At 41.1% G+C, this 20,446-nt stretch overlaps 1 protein-coding gene across 5 annotated transcripts in view; it reads right to left on the reverse strand.

The window, feature by feature from the left end:
* The window catches only part of Msp300 (Muscle-specific protein 300 kDa), an 87,877-nt gene that overhangs the window by 8,207 nt on the left and 59,224 nt on the right, over positions 1 to 20,446 (reverse strand). For 4 of the 5 annotated variants that reach the window (XM_026813314.1, XM_026813316.1, XM_026813315.1 and 1 more), the window contains 6 exons: positions 13,545 to 19,966; positions 12,777 to 13,473; positions 12,260 to 12,559; positions 11,118 to 12,074; positions 4,520 to 4,822; positions 1,009 to 1,266 (listed from right to left, as the gene is read on the reverse strand). In XM_026813314.1, the coding sequence (XP_026669115.1) occupies positions 1,009 to 1,266; positions 4,520 to 4,822; positions 11,118 to 12,074; positions 12,260 to 12,559; positions 12,777 to 13,473; positions 13,545 to 19,966 (8,937 nt within the window). The remainder of the gene's footprint in view (positions 1 to 1,008; positions 1,267 to 4,519; positions 4,823 to 11,117; positions 12,075 to 12,259; positions 12,560 to 12,776; positions 13,474 to 13,544; positions 19,967 to 20,446) is intronic. The other variant, XM_026813317.1, reaches the window with a different exon arrangement.

A 20,446-nucleotide genomic window follows, 5' to 3' on the forward strand; every position in this document is an offset into this window, starting at 1 on the left:
AAAAGTTTTACAGTTTGATAATTTTTGATTGGATCAAGTCCCATTCGAGTTATGTGGGTACCATCGTTATTCCGAACGATGACCTCGGTCGAAGAAGACTATGGTAGTTATACCGCGAGTAAGTTGAATGCTAATTTAAATAAACACGAGCGCACTACTCACTGCATGCCGTTAAACGCACGTGTTAACACGTTTTCCGTCGATAGGCGAGACACCAGAATATTTACAAATTCCGAAAACTACTGGGTAAAAGCAAATCGCGATCCAAATTTATCATTCCAGGCGTACTCGTGCTAAAGACCTGTCACGCTTCACGTAAACGACTTCGAAGCGATAGGTGGATAATGAATTACTATCCTAATGCATCATGAATTATTCAACGCAGCTAATAGCACGTTAACTTGTCATCATTAAATAACTTCTATTCATACATCTCATTCTAAATCAGTGTGTGGAAAAACCTTTTCTTCAGTTGTGTCAATTCAGTAAATGAGAGATAAATTAAATTAGGGAAATAATGAATGAATGATTGTTCAATTTTAAGAGTTCGATAACTAGCTACAAATTTTTTAAGGACGTGGCCATGGTAGCGGCGCTAAAATGATTAATAAAAACATTTCTTTTTACATTAAAAAGAAATAATTTAATGCAAAATTAAATAAAAGCACTTTTCAATTAAGACTTAAAGTAATTAAAAAAAATTCTGTATTTTTTCGGCTCCAAATGGCTATGTACTAAATTGTTCGAGTCATGTTTTTAATTTTAGCACAGCTACCGTGGCCATACCTCTTACAACGACCTTTATGCCTAAGAGTAAGTGTAATAAATTACTACCCTATGTACTATTGATTTATTATGCAATAAAACTGTAGACTACACAGTTAGCAGCTTGTCACGAACAGGATGGAAAGAAAAAGGTGAAACAAAGGGACATTAAATTCATATTGTGGAACAGGCTCGCGTTAAAAACGAAACAGTCCACGGAAAGAGTTATATAATTATGCTTGCCTGTTGGACCGAGTCCAGGAAGTTTTTCGTGTGACACAAGTCGCCACGTGCTAGCTCTTGGTTGAGGGCACGGGCATCCGCAGCGTCCGCGAGACACGATAGGGTTTCGCGGACGTCCTCGAGACGTTGTCCAAGAGCCTCCACCTCGCAATGCAAAGGTCCGCTCGCGTCCAGGCCGACGTCTGACGCGATCTGCGCCACTAGCCCTCGGAGCTCTGCCAACCTCTCCTTGTGTTCTGCCATCGTCTCTTCACAAACCTATAATAAATAGAAGGTTCTTGAAATCACTGTCTAAGATTGTAGTTATTAAAAGTAATATTTTTTACTTAATCTTTTCTCTGAATGAAATAATTTTCAACTTAAGGAAAGTGTTTGATTTTTTTTTATTACCATGGTGATAGCAGATGTTTAAATGAAGATTATGATAAGAAGGTTTAGGTGAATTCGTTTAAACGAAAGAACCGATGAACGAATGAAAAAAAGGAAGTTCCGAATATTTAATGCTCCTCTTTGAATTAAAAAGTCATCCATACATATGCATATGTATATGATATTACTCCAAGTACGACCATTATTATCTTGACTCTTGTCTCTCTAAATTAACGGTCACGGTTAGCTCCGGTATAATTAAAATGTTTTCGTGTCGCACTATCCTTATCATAGCTTCATGTACGGTTTGAGATTCCAGAAACCTGTTAACTACATGCTAAAGATAGGGGAGCTGACCGTACCGCTAAAAATAAATGTTTGTGGCTTGAGAAAAAAGTGGAGATACGAAGGCTGACAAAAGTATAAGCTCTCAGTATGAATCTGTTTTTTTAAATTTGAATTTCATCTGTGATTCGACACAGCCATAGACGCACTGACGACAGGTCGCGACGACGTAGGACGTAGGAGAATGTTCATGAATGGATGACGCGCGCAGAAATGAATGGTAGGGACGAATGAATGGGAGAGAGAGAGAGAGAGAGAGAGAGAGAAAAAGAGAGAACATATGAAAAAGTCAGTGAAGCAAGTGACAGGTGCTAGTCGATTGAGCTTTCGGCAGGGCTTCAATGAAGCTGTCAAAATTTTCAATTAATTATAAAATTATTCTAATTTTATAACTATTATTTTTTTTGTTCGGAGAAAACTTATAAAATGGAATATATTAAATTAAACTTTGTAATACGCTTCTGTGTAAATAAGAAACTCTCTTCTCTTTGAGAATAGAAAGAAGTTTTAGTTGAACAATTGAGTATTTATTCTGGTTTGAAGAAGTTATGACAGGCAGATTTTCTGAAAATATTATGGTGTAGTCGTATATATATATATTAAGTTCTTAGTCGCTCTTAATCTTCGTGTTTGAACATATTAAATTCAGTGAAATCTGTGATTGTATCTTAGAAGTCGTATAGAATCATACGTACACTTATTAGAATTCATTTATCAATGAAACGGACCTTTTTCAGAACCAGTGACGCGAGAACATATGGTATTCAATACTTCAACCATGTATTATCACATAATTGCATTTATTGATAAGAAGTCTTTGGAGCACTATGAGCAGACAAAAGCAAACTAGAATTGATCAGATTAAGTAACGTAGAGTGCCACGAAAAGATCCTCCGCACATAGTCAATTCCAGTTCGTTCCATTACAAAATCCTATTTCGCTTCGCGAACATATAAAGTTATCGAAACATGATGAAATTTAAATAAATGTAGTCAGAGTCGACATTGCACGTAATAAAGTGCAAAAAATAAAAGGTGGCGAGGATCGATAATCCGGCACAGATTCACAAGAGAAACATAACGCCCTTCCGCGCAGTATGTACCCCTCCGATCGTACCTTCATTTCCTCGGGCGTACACATGATTCTTAATTTAGGTCACCGTGCATCGTTCCTATTTTTCACGCCGCGTCACGCGCGTTGTACTCTCGCTAGAACGGAGCGGATTGGACACGTGCTGCACGGACTTCCAGCGCATGTTTCGAATTTTCGATTAACCGGAAACCGGGCACCGCTTCTGGCCACCACCGTTGGCTCTGCGCGCATAATTGCGCGGCCTCTCGGCGAGCACGCCGAGATTTCAAACGCGATGCACGCGTTCCGTCGCGTCGCGTGAAACGATAATAACGCACGGAAAACGCGAGCAGATAGCACGGACGAGAATAACTCTGGGAATGCAGAGAAACTAAGCGTCTCGCCGTTCTGGACCAGACTGGCCTGACTGGCGTCCTCGTCTCCGGGGATCGATGCGCATACCCCAGATCTGAGTGGGGAGAAGACTCCGTATATTTCAACGACCTACCCTCGCTCGCAGCCACGTTTCGGAACACTTATGTGTTAGGGTGAATCGTGCCTAGTCGCGTCATGCGGCACTTATTGTTAGTCTATGGTGGGGACGATGATATCCCGAGGCTTCTGTTCAAAGGAGCCTGTGTCTGTATAGGCTTAGTAGCTTTTTCAACGATGTTTCTAGGGAAGGGTGGAGTCAGGGATCACTGCCATATGTAACGTTAGGGATGATATTTCTTGGTGGGTATTGGTCATTCTTTATGCTTTTATATTATAATTTCAGATGATGATTTATTAGTTTCTCATTAATTTATGATTTTTTTTCCTTAAAATAAAACAGTTTAATAATGAATATTATATCATCGATTTCTAATGCATTATAACGATAGTATTCGAAACTGGCATAAATCGTCATGTTTTTGCCGAAGTACTTTACGCTAAACTAACAATGGGAGCATACTAATTGTAAGCGGTTCCATCGATTAAAGATTTACTTTGCAAACGTTTAAACTCATAAGGTATTCGATGTTTGCTCGGATTGCTCTTTCACATCTACGTGCCTAACCGAAACTTGCAAAACATTTGATTAGTTTATCACGTTTGCCTAGTCGGTTTACTACCTTCTCCAATTCATTAGGCACAGTAAGTAAATGAGTCACGTCGGCTAAGATAATATAACTCTGAAAAGAGTTGAAACATAATTGTTTTGAATGTTAACCGTAAATTCACGAAAGTTGTCCACATTTCGTTTTTGTTCATTTTAACCCAAATTTTTCTTCCCAGTTTTATGATAACGCGGTATCTCGTGTTTCCTCTAGTATAGATAAGTTCAAAGCATCGCCCTGAAGAGATAGAGAGAGTGTATGTGTGTGTGCGTGTGTGAGAGAGAGAGAGAGAGAGAATGGCAGCCAGTATTAAACTGACTAACGAAGCAGATGTGTAAATTTTGAAATTGGAGGGATCTCTCCTATCTCTTTCGAGGTTCTATCGTATTATATTTACAAGAAATATGAGTAGGGTAACTGTCCTAGTAGCTGATCACTTTACAAAATGTATATATTAATAAAATGCAATTCTATCCTAAAGAATGACTGCTTTGAATATATGTAATTGCTTGTTCAAAATTTTAATATAAAAAACTAAGTACTGGATGCTCATCGGGCTCATTCATTTTAATTCATTTCCAGAAGGGATGACTATTTGGTAGGGAGGCTGAAATAAGAGACACTACCTTGATATGTTTGACGGCCTCTTCGGGTGGCAGGTTGGCGACACTGTCCATCTGCGTGTCCACCCAGGCTTTGACCGCTGCGCTCGAGTCTTTGTACTGTTGCCACAATCTGCATGCGTGTTGATACTTGGTGCAAAGGGCATCTAATTCGGCCCTGGTGTCTTCCCAGGCCTGTACGGCCTCATTTACCGCCGCCTCGACCTTCTCGCGGACCTCTGCAGCGCAACCCTCCCGCAGAGGTTCGGCAGCCTCCCGCAATTCGCCAATGAGAACTTCGCGCGCGCCCAAATCACCGCTGAGACCCTGAAAACAGGACAAAAAGTATCGTTAACGTCCTTTCTCTTTCGTTTTCTGAACTGATCTCTTCACAAATTGTTAGGTCACTGAATGTAGAGTACGAGTCAGTAAGAAATAATCATGTAATGTGATTCACTAGTTGGTAATTTCATTATAAAGACTGATACCAATATATTTATTCAGAATGCAAGTACATATTTATTAAATGATCTTCGTCATACAAATAAATTCGTAGACAGCATAAAATCATTAAACAACTAGTTATTGTATGTGCTATTGTGTGTATATATGATACTTCTTATTGACTCATCCTGTGTGTATTTAATCTTTGCAGTAAACATTTTAGTTATAATAATACGAAAATCTAATCTTTTTCCTATATTTCTTATGAATCATCGACGTTAGCAACTGTTACTATTCTATACAATATTCTTTATCTTTAATGAAATATCAATTTTCTCAGGAAGAGGAACAATGGGAATTAGATCTGATAGTTAGTTAAGTTCCCGTATGTCTATTCTATTGAGCCGTTACAAGCGTATCAGTTAAGCTTATTTATTAATCCATGTGCCACAACGCGAATCGAAGGAGCGAGCTCGGTTATTTTATTGGGTCTTGAGTTCAACGAAACATTAATTGAGTTTGTAAAGGCCGATTGCCCGCCTCCGTGTCGGCCGCTATTGCTTTCTTCTTGCAACAGCCGATATGTCAGTATTTCATATGTTAATGCGGGAATAACGCAATCGAGGATAACGCGTTGGTCCCGTGATTTCATCGTTTATACGAGCCGCCGCGCACATCGAACCGTTTCGAACTAGGGAAAATACACTTTGCACGCATTTCATGCTTATTGCGAATGATTAAAATTATCTGTGACGTACGTCCTATGATATTCTACATCGATACGATGCGGCTCACGGTTCGTTCCTTTCCATCACGTGGAATCGTGAACAACTTGAATTACAGCGGAATTAATAGATACATATATTATGTAGTGTATACGAGGGAAAAAAGGAAGTTCGACATTGTCCTATTGTTTTGTATAAATGGTTAATTGTAGACACGGTAAACGTATGCAACGTACATACATACATATTGTTCGTCCAATGGCCTTGGTTAATTGCGACCATCGTAACTATTAACCTGGGAGACCTTAGGAAAACGTTTCCTAATTCGTATTCATTGTCTATTACTTCGTATATGTTAATATATTCTATTCTCAAATGCAAACATTTATAAAATAAACGTTTACAATCCTTCGCTTAATTATTACGCAAAAATAAAGAATTTTTTTCTCTTTTTACACTTTACATCTAATTTAGATTTGTCTCGGTGACTTTGGAAATTAATATTCAAACGCGACACATTATATACCACCGATTAGAATAGCTAAGATTTTGCAAAAGTATTTATGAACCATGTATGTCAGAAATACCAGAATATACAACATATTTTATACTTTATGTCACCTGAACGCGTAAAGATGTTTAAAAGAAAGTGAACGTTCGTGCATGCCAACACTTTTTTGACCCACTGTACGTACTATAAATAATTTTGAGTCACGAGACCGAGAGCACGTTTCGGGCCGTGAATTCGGTCAAAGCGTGGTTGGACTAATTTTGCGTCGTGTACTCGAGTTCGTTCACCCGACTGAGAATTTTTCGGGGAAACTGTAAGCGGAAATCGAAACTCCGATTCAGTTCAATTCCGTATAACAGTTTTCCATTTTATGACAAACAAATGTACCTAAGTGGTACTTAAGCAATTCAGAAACAATTTCATTTCCTGTGCGAGTTAGTTTACTTATTTTCTGCACTGTAATATTCGTACCGAGTTTTATTATCCTGGAAACGTATTTTAGTTCCATGCATATGTTTGCAAACTTTTTATGATAATTGCACCATTGATCTTTTTAATCGACGAATACAAATTTCGTAATGAAGTGGGTTTATTCCGAAAGACGAGTTAGACATAATTAATCTGAATGATAATGAATAATGTATAATAGTGGATAAATTCGTGCCACAGTGTGTGATGCACTTGTCAATTTCAACAGAGCTGATCAATTTTTCACTAGGCCGGAAGTTACTAAATGCACGAAATTGCGGCTGCGGAATCGCGATACGTAACGGAACAGGAAGTTGAGGCTGGTCCCGAGTTTCCGCCTGGCACACAGCGCATCTCTACAATATTACTCATATAATTGGATATTTAAAATACAAGTGTTATGATATAATTTCTGCTATTACCATTAGCGGTATAATTTTTTTTTGTTATTTTAACTTTCTTCATTCGTGTACTCTATCATGTGACTTTACTTTTTAATTTACAACAATTTGGTATAAAAATATTTTAATAAAACGAATACCCAAAACGTAAACGTGTATGAATTTCCATATTTGATTATTCAATAGAAAAATAAAAGCGATATAAAACAGAGGTAAAAATACCGATAGCTTGAGAAACATACATAAGTATAGTAAAAATGTCGTAAAGCCTTGCAGTTTTTCATAGTTATCGCCAAATTATAACTTCGGCTTCGATTCTCAAATTCGTCACTGATAATTTCGACTCGTGGAACGTATAACTTAAAAGGATTGCCAGAACGAGGGAATCGTAAACATTAGCTCTCTTCGAGTCTAAAACCGGGCTTTTCCACGTGGCATAGTTTACATACCGTATCACTGCGTCATGCGTCTCAACCATCGTGCTCGTTTATGTCATTCCGTAATTATATCAAAATGGATTAGCGAGCTACGTCTGCGGCGTGTTCTCTCCATTTATGTATTTAAACACATAAATTTGTTGCCGTATTTGTTGCACACTTTAGTCAAATAAATGCGTACATTTTTACTATCTTCGTTAGTTCTTAATGAATGCACGCTTTGCTTCGCTCTGCATTAAGCACGTCGACTAAACACTATCTCCCTTGAATGGTTCAGTTCTTATTGAATACATGGACCAATTCTGCTTAAAACGCATCGTCGCTAATTAAGTGTCACGTAGAATTAACAAATTTCATGGTACCGTGCCTTCGTCTGACAGATATGTAAATGAGGAATTATGCTCGACGACTTGATATCCGTTATTCAAGGACGATTCATTTCGCCTGACCTGTTGTTGATTACGATGATTACCCCGTAGATAACCGTGTCATTTCAATCACGCATTAGCGTTTTTTAAATGCGATTAATCATTTCTCTCGACAAGGAAAACACAAGTCATCTACAGTAAAAGTTATGTCATTTACTTCATTGAAAGTGAAAAGAGTAAATTCCGATCTGTAGCATACAGCTGTTGACTATGTCCCCTCCAAAAACATCTGTTTGGGTATGTTCCGCTAGTATATTTTTTGGACTACGTTCTCGTTTTTGTATATAACGATAGGAACAAAATTCCAGAAAATGTTTTTGTTAGGTACGTAGGTAGAATAACAAATCTGTGAATTGTTTAATAAATGTATGATGGATATTCACGCGATAAATCAGAGATTTCAAAAATATCATTTTAAAGTACTTTAAAATCTCCATTGTATAATCTAGTCAGAGAACAAACGTATTCATATAATAGGATTTTCATATAATACAGAAACAAATTCCCAAAACGTAAACGTGTATGAATTTCCATATTTGATTATTCAATAGAAAAATAAAAGCGATATAAAACAGAGGTAAAAATACCGATAGCTTGAGAAACATACATAAGTATAGTAAAAATGTCGTAAAGCCTTGCAGTTTTTCATAGTTATCGCCAAATTATAACTTCGGCTTCGATTCTCAAATTCGTCACTGATAATTTCGACTCGTGGAACGTATAACTTAAAAGGATTGCCAGAACGAGGGAATCGTAAACATTAGCTCTCTTCGAGTCTAAAACCGGGCTTTTCCACGTGGCATAGTTTACATACCGTATCACTGCGTCATGCGTCTCAACCATCGTGCTCGTTTATGTCATTCCGTAATTATATCAAAATGGATTAGCGAGCTACGTCTGCGGCGTGTTCTCTCCATTTATGTATTTAAACACATAAATTTGTTGCCGTATTTGTTGCACACTTTAGTCAAATAAATGCGTACATTTTTACTATCTTCGTTAGTTCTTAATGAATGCACGCTTTGCTTCGCTCTGCATTAAGCACGTCGACTAAACACTATCTCCCTTGAATGGTTCAGTTCTTATTGAATACATGGACCAATTCTGCTTAAAACGCATCGTCGCTAATTAAGTGTCACGTAGAATTAACAAATTTCATGGTACCGTGCCTTCGTCTGACAGATATGTAAATGAGGAATTATGCTCGACGACTTGATATCCGTTATTCAAGGACGATTCATTTCGCCTGACCTGTTGTTGATTACGATGATTACCCCGTAGATAACCGTGTCATTTCAATCACGCATTAGCGTTTTTTAAATGCGATTAATCATTTCTCTCGACAAGGAAAACACAAGTCATCTACAGTAAAAGTTATGTCATTTACTTCATTGAAAGTGAAAAGAGTAAATTCCGATCTGTAGCATACAGCTGTTGACTATGTCCCCTCCAAAAACATCTGTTTGGGTATGTTCCGCTAGTATATTTTTTGGACTACGTTCTCGTTTTTGTATATAACGATAGGAACAAAATTCCAGAAAATGTTTTTGTTAGGTACGTAGGTAGAATAACAAATCTGTGAATTGTTTAATAAATGTATGATGGATATTCACGCGATAAATCAGAGATTTCAAAAATATCATTTTAAAGTACTTTAAAATCTCCATTGTATAATCTAGTCAGAGAACAAACGTATTCATATAATAGGATTTTCATATAATACAGAAACAAATGTGCACACAAGCATTTTGTATGTTTACATACGATATTGTAATAAGAAATATACTGTTTAGATAATAGATATTCATATAATGGAGGTTCTATTATAATACGAAGTTTGGCAGTTTTAAAGAACGACAAAAGGAAACAATTTTTCAATAAAAGCAATTTTCATAAAAATGTATTAAATCTTTGTTACGTATTATAACGCAATAATGAGACGAATTCGATTCGAGCAGTGTTTTCGGCTAAGCCATTTGTTATGAATATTCAATGCTCACTTCCGATCAGCCAATTCGATTCGTTGTCGTATGTATACTCGCATCCTCGACTGTCCGTCGCGATCGCGATCGTTTGCATCGATCGTCTACGTCAATCGCGTCACCACTGTTCCTCATTCTTCATCTCACATCAAAGTTGATCAATCATCATGAATAGAATTTAACTAATACACCTCCTCGCGTGTCACTTTAAATGTCACCGAAAGCAATGAGATTCTTTCAAACGCGCGCGCGAGATGAGTCCGCGACGACGGTACTCGTGCCACTGATAGAGTAAGCGACCCTCGATAACACCGATCCCGGGCTCGCGTGCGAATAGCGCTTGCGCATCGTTTAAAATGCGCATATAACTACGTACTATAAGTTCCTCTTTCGCACGTGGCGAAGGTTATTACGGAGGAAAGTGCGTCTTCCGGTGAGAGAGACTGTCGATCGATCGATTGCCAATCAAACCAAAGCTGAAATAAGTGCAAACGTGCGGAAGTGTGTTTTGCTCTCTGTATGTAAATTATATACACTTTTATATATATCCCGATTGATCGAATTTTTACCTCCTGCATTTCTATTTAATGATTCACTATATGACATTTCAAACTAGAAGAATATAGACTCTTTAATATAAACTGGGATTGAATGAATTACATGTTATTGTAAGTTTAATAATTGCGATTTTGTAGCTATCATTTTCTTTAATCCGAGAAAACTGTTATAGAATTTAGTATATTAAGTGAATCTTTCATGCCATATGCTTCTTGCACTTTCGCAATTGAAAGGTATATTTGAGAAGCCACATGTGAGACACCATGTACGCAACAGCTATTTCCAATAGAGTTGATTAATTTGACTGTATGATCAACTTAATGATCGGATTTCCGAAATAGGAACTCGTAACAGAATGTGTTTGAACGTTATTCGTCTATAGAACAGGTAAGTTCCCTCAATCGCAGCGAGCGATTGAAAGCGTCGAGGGCGCGCGAAATCAGGCCGGTCGATACCATCACATCGGGTTAGTTATTCAAACTTGTGCAAGTTTTAACGCATTCCGGGACTTTCAAGGAATGTTCGAACACACGATCCGCGGTATATACCGTAAATCTTGAATGCCTCGGATCGTTTGGACTTGCGATTTCATTGCTTCGATTAAAATTCTTTAATCAACGTAACAATCTGTCCCTAATTATCAAATTGTATAATTGTAGAAAACTTACCTCCAGTCTTTCAGTGGCCTTCAGCAACCTGTCGTAGTCGACAGATCCTTGAACGGTTAATAACTCCATCATGTAATCAGCCTCCTGAACCGATTGTTGCACCATTTCCAACTGTCTCTCGAATCTCCTCCACAAAGCGAGTCTGTTCTTCAGCAATGTTAACAGTCTGGTACACCTGGCCTCCAAGTCCGTGTGCGCGTCCTGAAGATTCGAGATGTCTCGTTCCACGCTCACTGGAGACACCGAGACTCTCATCACGGTGGGCAGAGTGTGCAGTAATTGTCTGAGTCCCATGATATCTTGCCATAAATTCGCGAGTTCGTCGGCGACCGTTTGGCAACGATCGACGGCAGCGGCGACCATCTCGCTTCCCTGTCGCTCGCTTCCCTCGCATTGATCCAATATAGATGATTGCCGTTGATGAGCTTTCCTGACACGAGTCAGCCCTCGCTGGATGGCCTGAAGCCTTTCCCTGAGTAACTGCGCAGCGTCCAACTCTTCGCTGATCTGGCCTTCGATTCTGCGCGCCGATGATAACAGCACGCCTACTTTCTCGTTCTCCGCGACCGGAAGCAAGCCCAACCGGCCCAATTCGTCTTGAATCAACGAAATCCTGTCGAAAAGTACGGTCAGTCGTTCGATGTAGAGATCCAATTCCTCCTCGGTTTTCAAAACACCGTGGAAACCGTCGATGGTTACGCGCAACTCGTTCAATTCTCTCTCGAGTAGTTTCAGCTTCTCGTTGGACGATATTTCCTCGGAAGAAATGTTTCGCGTCACCTCTTCCTGGATTTTATTAATTCGTTGGCTCACGTCGTTCCATCGGTCCTGAACCTCACGATGGAACTGTCTTTGTAACATCTCATCTGACAGTGGGATTATTCTGAGGGCTTGTTCGAAGCTGTTGCTCGCTTCCTCTCGAATATTGTTGTGGACTTCGTACTGTGCTTTCATTTCCTAATCAAAATTATTTCACATTTATAGTTTATTCTTCAACCGTGTTATTAACGTATAATTGACATAAAACTGCTGATTTATATTAAAATAGTCAATTAAAAATATGTCTTTCAAATAAAAATATCTTATATAACTTAATTAAGGTCTTTAATTTCTTTACTGACTTTATATTTTACATTGCTTACCCAGAACTGACGTATGTGACCTCCTGATGGATCATGAAGTTTCTTCAATTCCCTTTCCGCTGACGTCATCCAGTTCTCCAGTCGGTTTATCAGAATTTCCTGATTGACCCAGCTATCTCTGAACGCCATCAATCTTCTCAACGACGATTCTACGTTATCCTGTAGCTTCAGGATCACATCTAAGGCTTCGCCGTAACGATCCTCAGGGTCCTCGATGTTGACCAGATCTTGTAAACTACGCGCCACGTTCAGGAGTTGAATAAGCCGTGCGTGATGCGTTGCGACATCCGTTGCGAGTGACTGAAAGATAAATCGAGAATTCGCGGTATTATTCTATCAGTGAAAATTGATACGTGTCAAACATTAACGTGTAATCTTATTTATAAATAGAATTGTTTTTAATCAAATTAACTCCTAATTACTATTTATGTATACGCAATTTTTCACGTTCATTTTGAAATTGTATTTCTCTATAGGTTTCGGCCTCTGACATTATTTAAATTTTATTAATATGTACCTGATACAATGAGATGTATTGATCGTAGTCCGAGGAAGTGACCGTCTGCAGGTCAGGGACGCGTTGATGGGCAACTTGAAGCCATCCCCGTTCCTCTTTCACTCCCTGTTCCAAGAGGATCCATCTGGACGCGGCTAAAGCCATTTGCTGAGCTCTAGATGCAGCTTGATCTAACAACGATATCGCCCTACTATGCAGTTCCTCATGGAGATCCGAATATTTGGTTCTCGTTTCCGGGTCTAAGTTGCCCTCCAACGATTCCAAGATTGCTCGGCAGTGGTTCAGATTCACGAAGAACTTCCTGTGTTTCTGCATCTCTTCCTGAAGGTGTTCCAAACTCATCACGGAGATCGGGCTTCCCAATAAATTTTCCGCGATCTCGGTGATCTGAGCGAACTCTCGAAGAGTCTGCTCGTATTCCTCGGCCAGGGATAGCAGCTGCAGGAGACGCTCGCGTTCGATGGATATTCCGTGTTCGATCATTTTGGTCATCTCGTGAGCCGCGTAACACTCCTCAGGAATATGTTTCCCTGGGTACTCGCGCAGTAATTCATGCGAGGCTCTTAGCAAGGCCGCCGTTTTCCACGTGTGACATTGATTCATGCTTTCCAGTTTGTCCAGTTCTTGAAGCTTCCACCTCGTCGACGCTTCCAATTCGATTATGTCGTCCAATCGTCTGCGTTGTTCTTCGATTAACCTGCCATATTATACATCGTAGAGTAAAAAATATTCATCATGCTAATTTAAATCGAACTTTATAAAACTTACCTGTACATGTTACGCACTCCGTTCACAAATTCGTCCCATCTGGCGAGCTCACTGCTGCGATGCTTTTCACCGTCGATGGTCGCGTCCTCGATCATTTTCACCTGGTGTACCAGAGCATCGAGACACTCTTGCAGACTGTTACGATCGTTACTGGAATAATTGGTTTCCACCGTTCTCCAAATGTTATTCAACTCTTGAATGTTCTCTTCTACGTTCTCCACTTCGTCTTTCAATTCGTCGTAGGTTTTGTCGTCGTGAGAAGGACCGGCGGGACATTCTTTACTCAAGAAGATTCTGTATTCGATTGTCTCCAACCATGTGGAAATCGTCTCCACGATCACGACCATAGTTTCCTCCATAGTGACCGCGTCCTTCTCTTGCGCAGCATCCCTTAAGTGAGACAGTTCTTTTCTTACGTCCGCAGCTCGCTCTTCGGCTAATTTTTCATTTGCCATTTGATCCAAGTGAGCAATCCGAAGAATATTTCCTAGGTGACTCGGTTGCGTAGCGTTGCGAAGATTCTGCATCCGATCGGAGATTGCCTTGGTAGTTTGACTGCTTTGAGTGAGCTGAAGTTGAGGCTCGTACTCCATGGATTCGGCAAGTATAAACGCTTTTGAACTGGAAGCCATCAATGGGGTCGCATGATGGGCTAATTCCCATGAAGGTTGATCTGTTTTCTTAGAAGATTCGCTAATGATGTCTGCGTAGGTTTTTATCTTAGGCCGATCATCCTCTTCAGCCACTGATTCTATAGGAGAGAATGTCTCCTCCGTTGTATCCATTGGCTCGGGAGAGAGCACTTCTGGAACCATTGGAACTTGTACTTCCGATTTCACATCCCCTTCTGTTTTACCCAAGTTCCATATGTCCTGAGTATCTTTTATCATTACTGGTTCTGTCGTCGTCATGAATGAGGTAGAACTTTGTACACGTGCTTGTAATTCGTCTCCTTTTTTTTCGAGTGTCAGCTTAGAATCTTCCTTCCGTGCAATCTCATCGTCAGAAGTTTTGTCTAAATCGTCACCAGAAGGGTGCCTCTCTTTACCCACGTTTCTTTTAGCAACGTCGGAATAAGACAATCTCAAGGACAAATCCCGTGATTCTAAAGGTTGTCCGAATATGGACTCCAGATCCTTGTCACCGGTGGAAATTTCGATGGTTTTGTGCCTTCTCTTTCGCTTCTGTCTCTTTCCAACGCTAGTATCTACCGGCTTATCTGCTATACTTAAATCTTCGGTAGTAGTCGTATCTTGTGAAGTATCTGTTAATTTACTGGTAGTATCGGTAGCGTCACTGGATAATTCTATGGTTGCCTGCAAATGTATCTCGAATCCATGGTCTCTCCCTAATGGAGACGACTCTTCACGCTCTTTCTTAGGTGCCATTTTTTCACCAAGTGTCTGTACATGCTCTTCCTCCTTTGTTTCACCTATCTTCGCAATCGTCTCCCAAACAGACGCTGGTTTCGTTATATCCTCCGCTCTCGTTGCTTCCGAGAGCTCTTCAATATTTTGTACTTCTACATCAGGTGCTACTGGAATTTTTGTAAGCTTCGGAGGTGTCATCACATCCGTCGACGCGTCCACCACGTCTTTTGTAATCTCTATCACGTTACCTTCTTCGTCCTTAACTATCACTCCCTTTTCTTCTTTCAGCGTTGCATCCGTTTGTTGGGAAACCGCCACCATTGACTTCTTTCTCTCGGCACTAGTCTGTGCTTCATCCTCGCGAGTTTCCGGAATAATCTGCACGCTTTCTTCAACGTGCGGTACTATTTCAATCGTCTTTATCTGTACCGAACTCTCCGACGTTCTTATTACCTCTGGCGTTGCAGTTTGTGACTGTTCATCCACCAACTCTTTGACATCCTCCAAGCTAGTCTGAGCAGATAGTTCACAAACGTTCATTTTATCCGGGGAAACTGGACTCGTTTGAATCATGGTTTCTCGAAGCGGTTCAGGTTGAATTGTCTGCGACTCCACTTCCTGAGTTTCAATTTGTCGCGGACTTTCTTCGGGACTAGTCTGTGTTTCTACAACTTCGAGCGGAGGCTGTTCTATCAAATCCGCTTGAACGTTAAAGTCCAGCATTATTTTCTCCGGGCTACTGGGGATACTGGTTTGAGCCTCGATTTCTACGATCTCTGGTGTCTCAGGAGTAACCGTTTGAACACTAGTAACAGTTATAATTTTTTCCTCGATTGGCGGTGGAGTGGTTTGCGTCTCTACTACTTCAACAACTGGTTGTTCTATCAAATCCGCTTGGACGTGAAAGTCTACGGTTGTTTTTTCTGGGCTGGTGGTTTGTGCTTCGATCTCTATAGTTTTTGGTACTTCCGGTGTCACTGTTTGAACTTCGGTGACGGACAGAATTTTCTCTTCGATTGGCGGTGGAGTGGTTTGCGTTTCTACTACTTCAACAACTGGTTGTTCTATCAAATCCGCTTGGACGTTGAAGTCCACCGTTGCTTTTTCTGGGCTTGTGGTTTGCGCTTCGATCTCTATAGTGTTTGGTACTTCCGGTGTCACTGTTTGAACTTCAGTGACGGACAGAATTTTCTCTTCGATAAGTGGAGGCGTGGTTTGAGTCTCCATCATTTCAACAACCGGTTGTTCTATCAAATCCGCTTGGACGTTGAAGTCCACCGTTGTTTTTTCTGGGCTGGTGGTTTGTGCTTCGATTTCTATAGTTTTTGGTACTTCTGGTGTCACTGTTTGAACTTCAGTCACGGACAGAATTTTCTCTTCGATAAGTGGAGGCGTGGTTTGAGTCTCCATCATTTCAACAACCGGTTGTTCTATCAAATCCGCTTGGACGTTGAAGTCCACCGTTGTTTTTTCTGGGCTGGTGGTTTGTGCTTCGATTTCTATAGTTTTTGGTACTTCCGGTGTCACTGTTTGAACTTCGGTGACAGACAGAATTTTCTCTTCGATAGGTGGAGGTGTGGTCTGCGTTTCGACTACTTCAACAACCGGTTGTTCTATCAAATTAGCTTGGACGTTGAAGTCCATCGTTGTTTTCTCCGGGCTACTGGTTTGTGCTCCAATTTCTATAGTTTCCGGTACTTCAGGTGTTACCGTTTGAACTTCGGTGACAGATAGAATTTTATCTTCGACGGGTGGCGGTGTGGTTTGCTGTTCAATGGCGACCACGATCTTCTCCGTGGTTTGCGTCTCCGTTTCTATGGATGGTATTGTTGGCGATGTCTGTGCTTCAATGGAAACCATATCCGTAGTTGCAGTTTGAACCTGAATTTCCTCGGTCTTAGCTGGAACACACACGAGCTCCTTTATCGGACTAGTTTGAATACCATACTCCTCAACTTTCGTCACAGGAGATTCTGCAGTCTGGGTACTTATTTCTTCTATCTGTGGCACTTCTTCTAATACAGCTTGAACACTGAAGTCCAACGCGGAAAGTGGAGAAGTTTGCATCTCGGTGTGTTCCAAACTTGGTTCCTTTTCAGGCAGAGTTTGCACGCTTAAATCGGACACGGGCAACGGAGACGTTTGAATTTCTTTCGGTGATTCGATCATCTCAGCGACTTCGAGTGAAGTTTGCACCTCCTCTTGTTGTGTTTCCGGTACCTTCGTCTCTTCCATCAAAGGTGGTGACGTTTGTGAATACATTTCTGACGCTTCATCCTGTTTCGGTGATGTAGCGACGGAAATATTAAACTCCTGACCAGCGGTTTGAGTGTCCGCCTCGATCTTCGCGGTGTAATCTTTTACATCACCGTCCTCTCGCTTCTTCTTTTTCTTTTTCTTCTTGCTGGTCTTAACATCCTCGGTTTCCACAGGCGTCAAACCGTTAGTGAACTCCCCTTCGTCAGTAGTTGTTTTCGGGAATTCGGTTTGTTCTTCCTCCTTGAAACTTCGTATCCTCTGCTTTTTCTTCTTTCGTTTCTTCGTCCGCGTCGCGTTCTCGTTTTCTGGAGCAGTCGTCAACGCTACCGTTCTATCCGCTTCGTAACCGTCTTCACCTTCGGACGTATCTGGCTTCGAGGATAATTCTAACATTGTCAACTCAAGCATTTTCGTAACGTCTGGTTGCGGTGCTTCGCTGATATCCTTTGAGGAATCGGTTAGCGCAACGTCGATCTCCATCGATTCGGCGATGCTCGAGGCGATACTAGAGGCACTTGGTTTTGTTTCCGTGGATTTAATCGGTGACTCAATCGCGATTTCTTCTTTCTCCGACGTTTCCTTTTTCGAAGTGACGACCGCGGGTTCTGTACGCGGCGAGGTTTGAACGATCTTGTCATGTGTTACTGATTTGCTTTCCTTTTCCGCTGGCAATCTGATATCGACGTCCTCCTTGACCACGCGGTACGGAGCCGCTTCCGGTTCAGCCTGACTCTTCACAGACACCGTAGGCATTTCTTCCCCTTCCTTTTTCACGGCCAGAGATATCTCCACTTTATGAAAGATCGGTTTGTATTCTGGCTTCAGAGCTTCGTCGATGTAATCATCGACGGAGTAATCAACTTCAGGAACGAACGAGTTTTTCACTATTTGCTGTTTCACGTGAATTGGTAACGCTTGTTCAGGTTTCTTGCTCTCGATTGTTGTTGGAATCGATTCCTTAGGTAGAGAAGGTTCTCCTGAAACGTGAACTGGTTTTTGTGCCGTCGACTCTTTCGTTGTTTCAATTGCCGACTGCTTTTCTTCTATTACATCTACGGTGCCTTTAGCGTGCTTCTCTACATCTACCGTGCGATCCTCTAGTTTGATACTGGGTATCTCGCTGGTTACTGGTGCATCGACAGACTTACAGGTCGCTTTGGTGACGTCGTCCGACTCGATTGGAGATTTGGCTAGCTCTTCCTGCGTCTCGTGTATCTCTTGCTTCTGTAAAGCAGTCGACACTTCAGCGTCGATGAACGCCTGACTGGCAGAACGAATCGACTTTTCCCCATTTACCTCATGCTTAACTATCAATTCCGGTATTGCTTCAGCGGTTTCCGGTTGCACGCTCTCGCCGACTTCAGTTTGTACAAGCTGTTCTTCTTGAACTTCTCTCAGTGGACTTTTAGATTCTGCACGAGTAACTACATCAGATAGTTTTCCTTCAGTTTCCTCTTTACTTTCCAGCGATGGTCCCTTCTTTTCCGATTTGAGAAATTCCATGGTCGGATGCATGTCTTTGGCGAACGCACCAAAGAATGGTCCTTGTACTGAAACATCCTCAACAGTTTTCTCTAACTTCGAATCTTTACTCTCTTTGTCTGTAACGTCTTCGAGAACGACGCGTTCTGGTGTTTTCTCTTCGATTATTTTCCCATCGGGACCAATGCGTCTCTGATCCTCTTGTTTAACCACGTTTATGCTTATATGCGGTATATTCTTCTCGTCGATCTCGACCTCCTCGGGTTCCTCTATTATTTCTTCCGTGGCAGTTTCCTTCCCATCAATGATCGTCACCTTCCTGATGATCCTTCTAGTTTTCCTAACTACTCTTCTGGTCACTTGTTGCACCACCGCGTGAACACTCGACGTTTTTGCTTGGTATTCACCGCCTTCCATTAGAACTCCTTCCTCGAACGGTTGCGGACTGATATCCCTGATGTGCCCTTGCGTTATCATGTGCGTGTACTGTGGGGCTGACTCGAACTCTTCCACATTGACATCTTTATAAGGTGTCCCGGTGGCAACTCTTCCTCCGTAAATTTGTCTCGTCGTGGTTTCTATGGTGCCGTTTGGTTTCGTCGTAGTTAGGGTAACTTGCTGGTCTCTCATAGTAGCCTCGGAGAACGCTTGAACAGCGGAGGGAGCATCTCCGATTGCCGTGGAGGTGGAAGACACATGTTGCTGCGTGGTCTGCCTACTGGTCACTGTAGTCCGTCTTAATTTCCTCACTATTATCCTCTTCGAGCCATCTTCGTCTACCACCACCTCGGTGGTCACATCGTCTGGTTCTACCAAAACCGTCTCAAACGATTGTGGAGCCGCGTGAACGATGTTCAACTCGCTAGTGGTGTTATCGGTGTTCGTGGGGTCTTGATACTTCATATCAACGACGATGTCCTCCGCTATCGTATCAGGACGTTCTTGGACAATTTCCTGGGAGGTCGAGGCCGTGGCCAAGTTCTTCGTGGCTATTTCGATCACTTCGTGATCGCCCTCCGTGGTTTTTAAGATCTTTATCGTCTCTTGAGTCTCGACCGCTGGCTGTGCCGTGTCGATGGTTTGCGTTTCGACCACTGTCGAGATTGGAATTTGATTCGTGGAGGTTTGCTTGGTGAGACGTTGCGGTTTCTCAACATCTTCTGCTAATAAACTCTGTCCAGTTTGTAGCGAAACGTCGGCTAAGGACGGCATGCTACTCTCGAGGGATGAGTGTATCGAAGGTGCTTCATCGAGGGTAGCGTCGCCTTGGTCTGACGTTTCGTCGGCTCGCGCTTCTTCGTCGCGGAGTTCCTGAAAAGTGTGAAATGCAATTCAAGGTCCCTAAATTGTATAGTGAGCTAAAGTTCAGCCGCTAAACCGATCAAGTTAATGTAAAAATCGTAGAACTTTTGAAGTTTTGAAGAAAATCAAATAGCCCGATGATTAGATTGTGGTTTCTTATGCAAAGTAAAACGTTTATGATATCAGTTTAAAAAATGCATTTTAAATGCGATTTAGATAAATGTTTTTTATCATTTAAATATTACAACACTACAGGTTTTGATGTCTCTATATTTTTATATAGTGTGTCAATGTTCGTCTTTTCTGCACATTTAGCCTGATCATAAGTGCTGTCGATCATTCGTGGAGTATTTGAAAAAGGAAATGTAATACAACTAAATTACGATTCTATGTACATGTAATACGAGTACAATGAAACTGAAATGTTGTAGATACTAATGTTTCTGTAAACTGTACAAGAAAATATTGTTGGTAATAAAATAAAAGAGA

This window comes from Ceratina calcarata, unplaced genomic scaffold (assembly GCF_001652005.2).
Source record: "Ceratina calcarata isolate Rehan_Ccalc_2016 unplaced genomic scaffold, ASM165200v1 scaffold328.2, whole genome shotgun sequence".
NCBI lineage: Eukaryota > Metazoa > Arthropoda > Insecta > Hymenoptera > Apidae > Ceratina > Ceratina calcarata.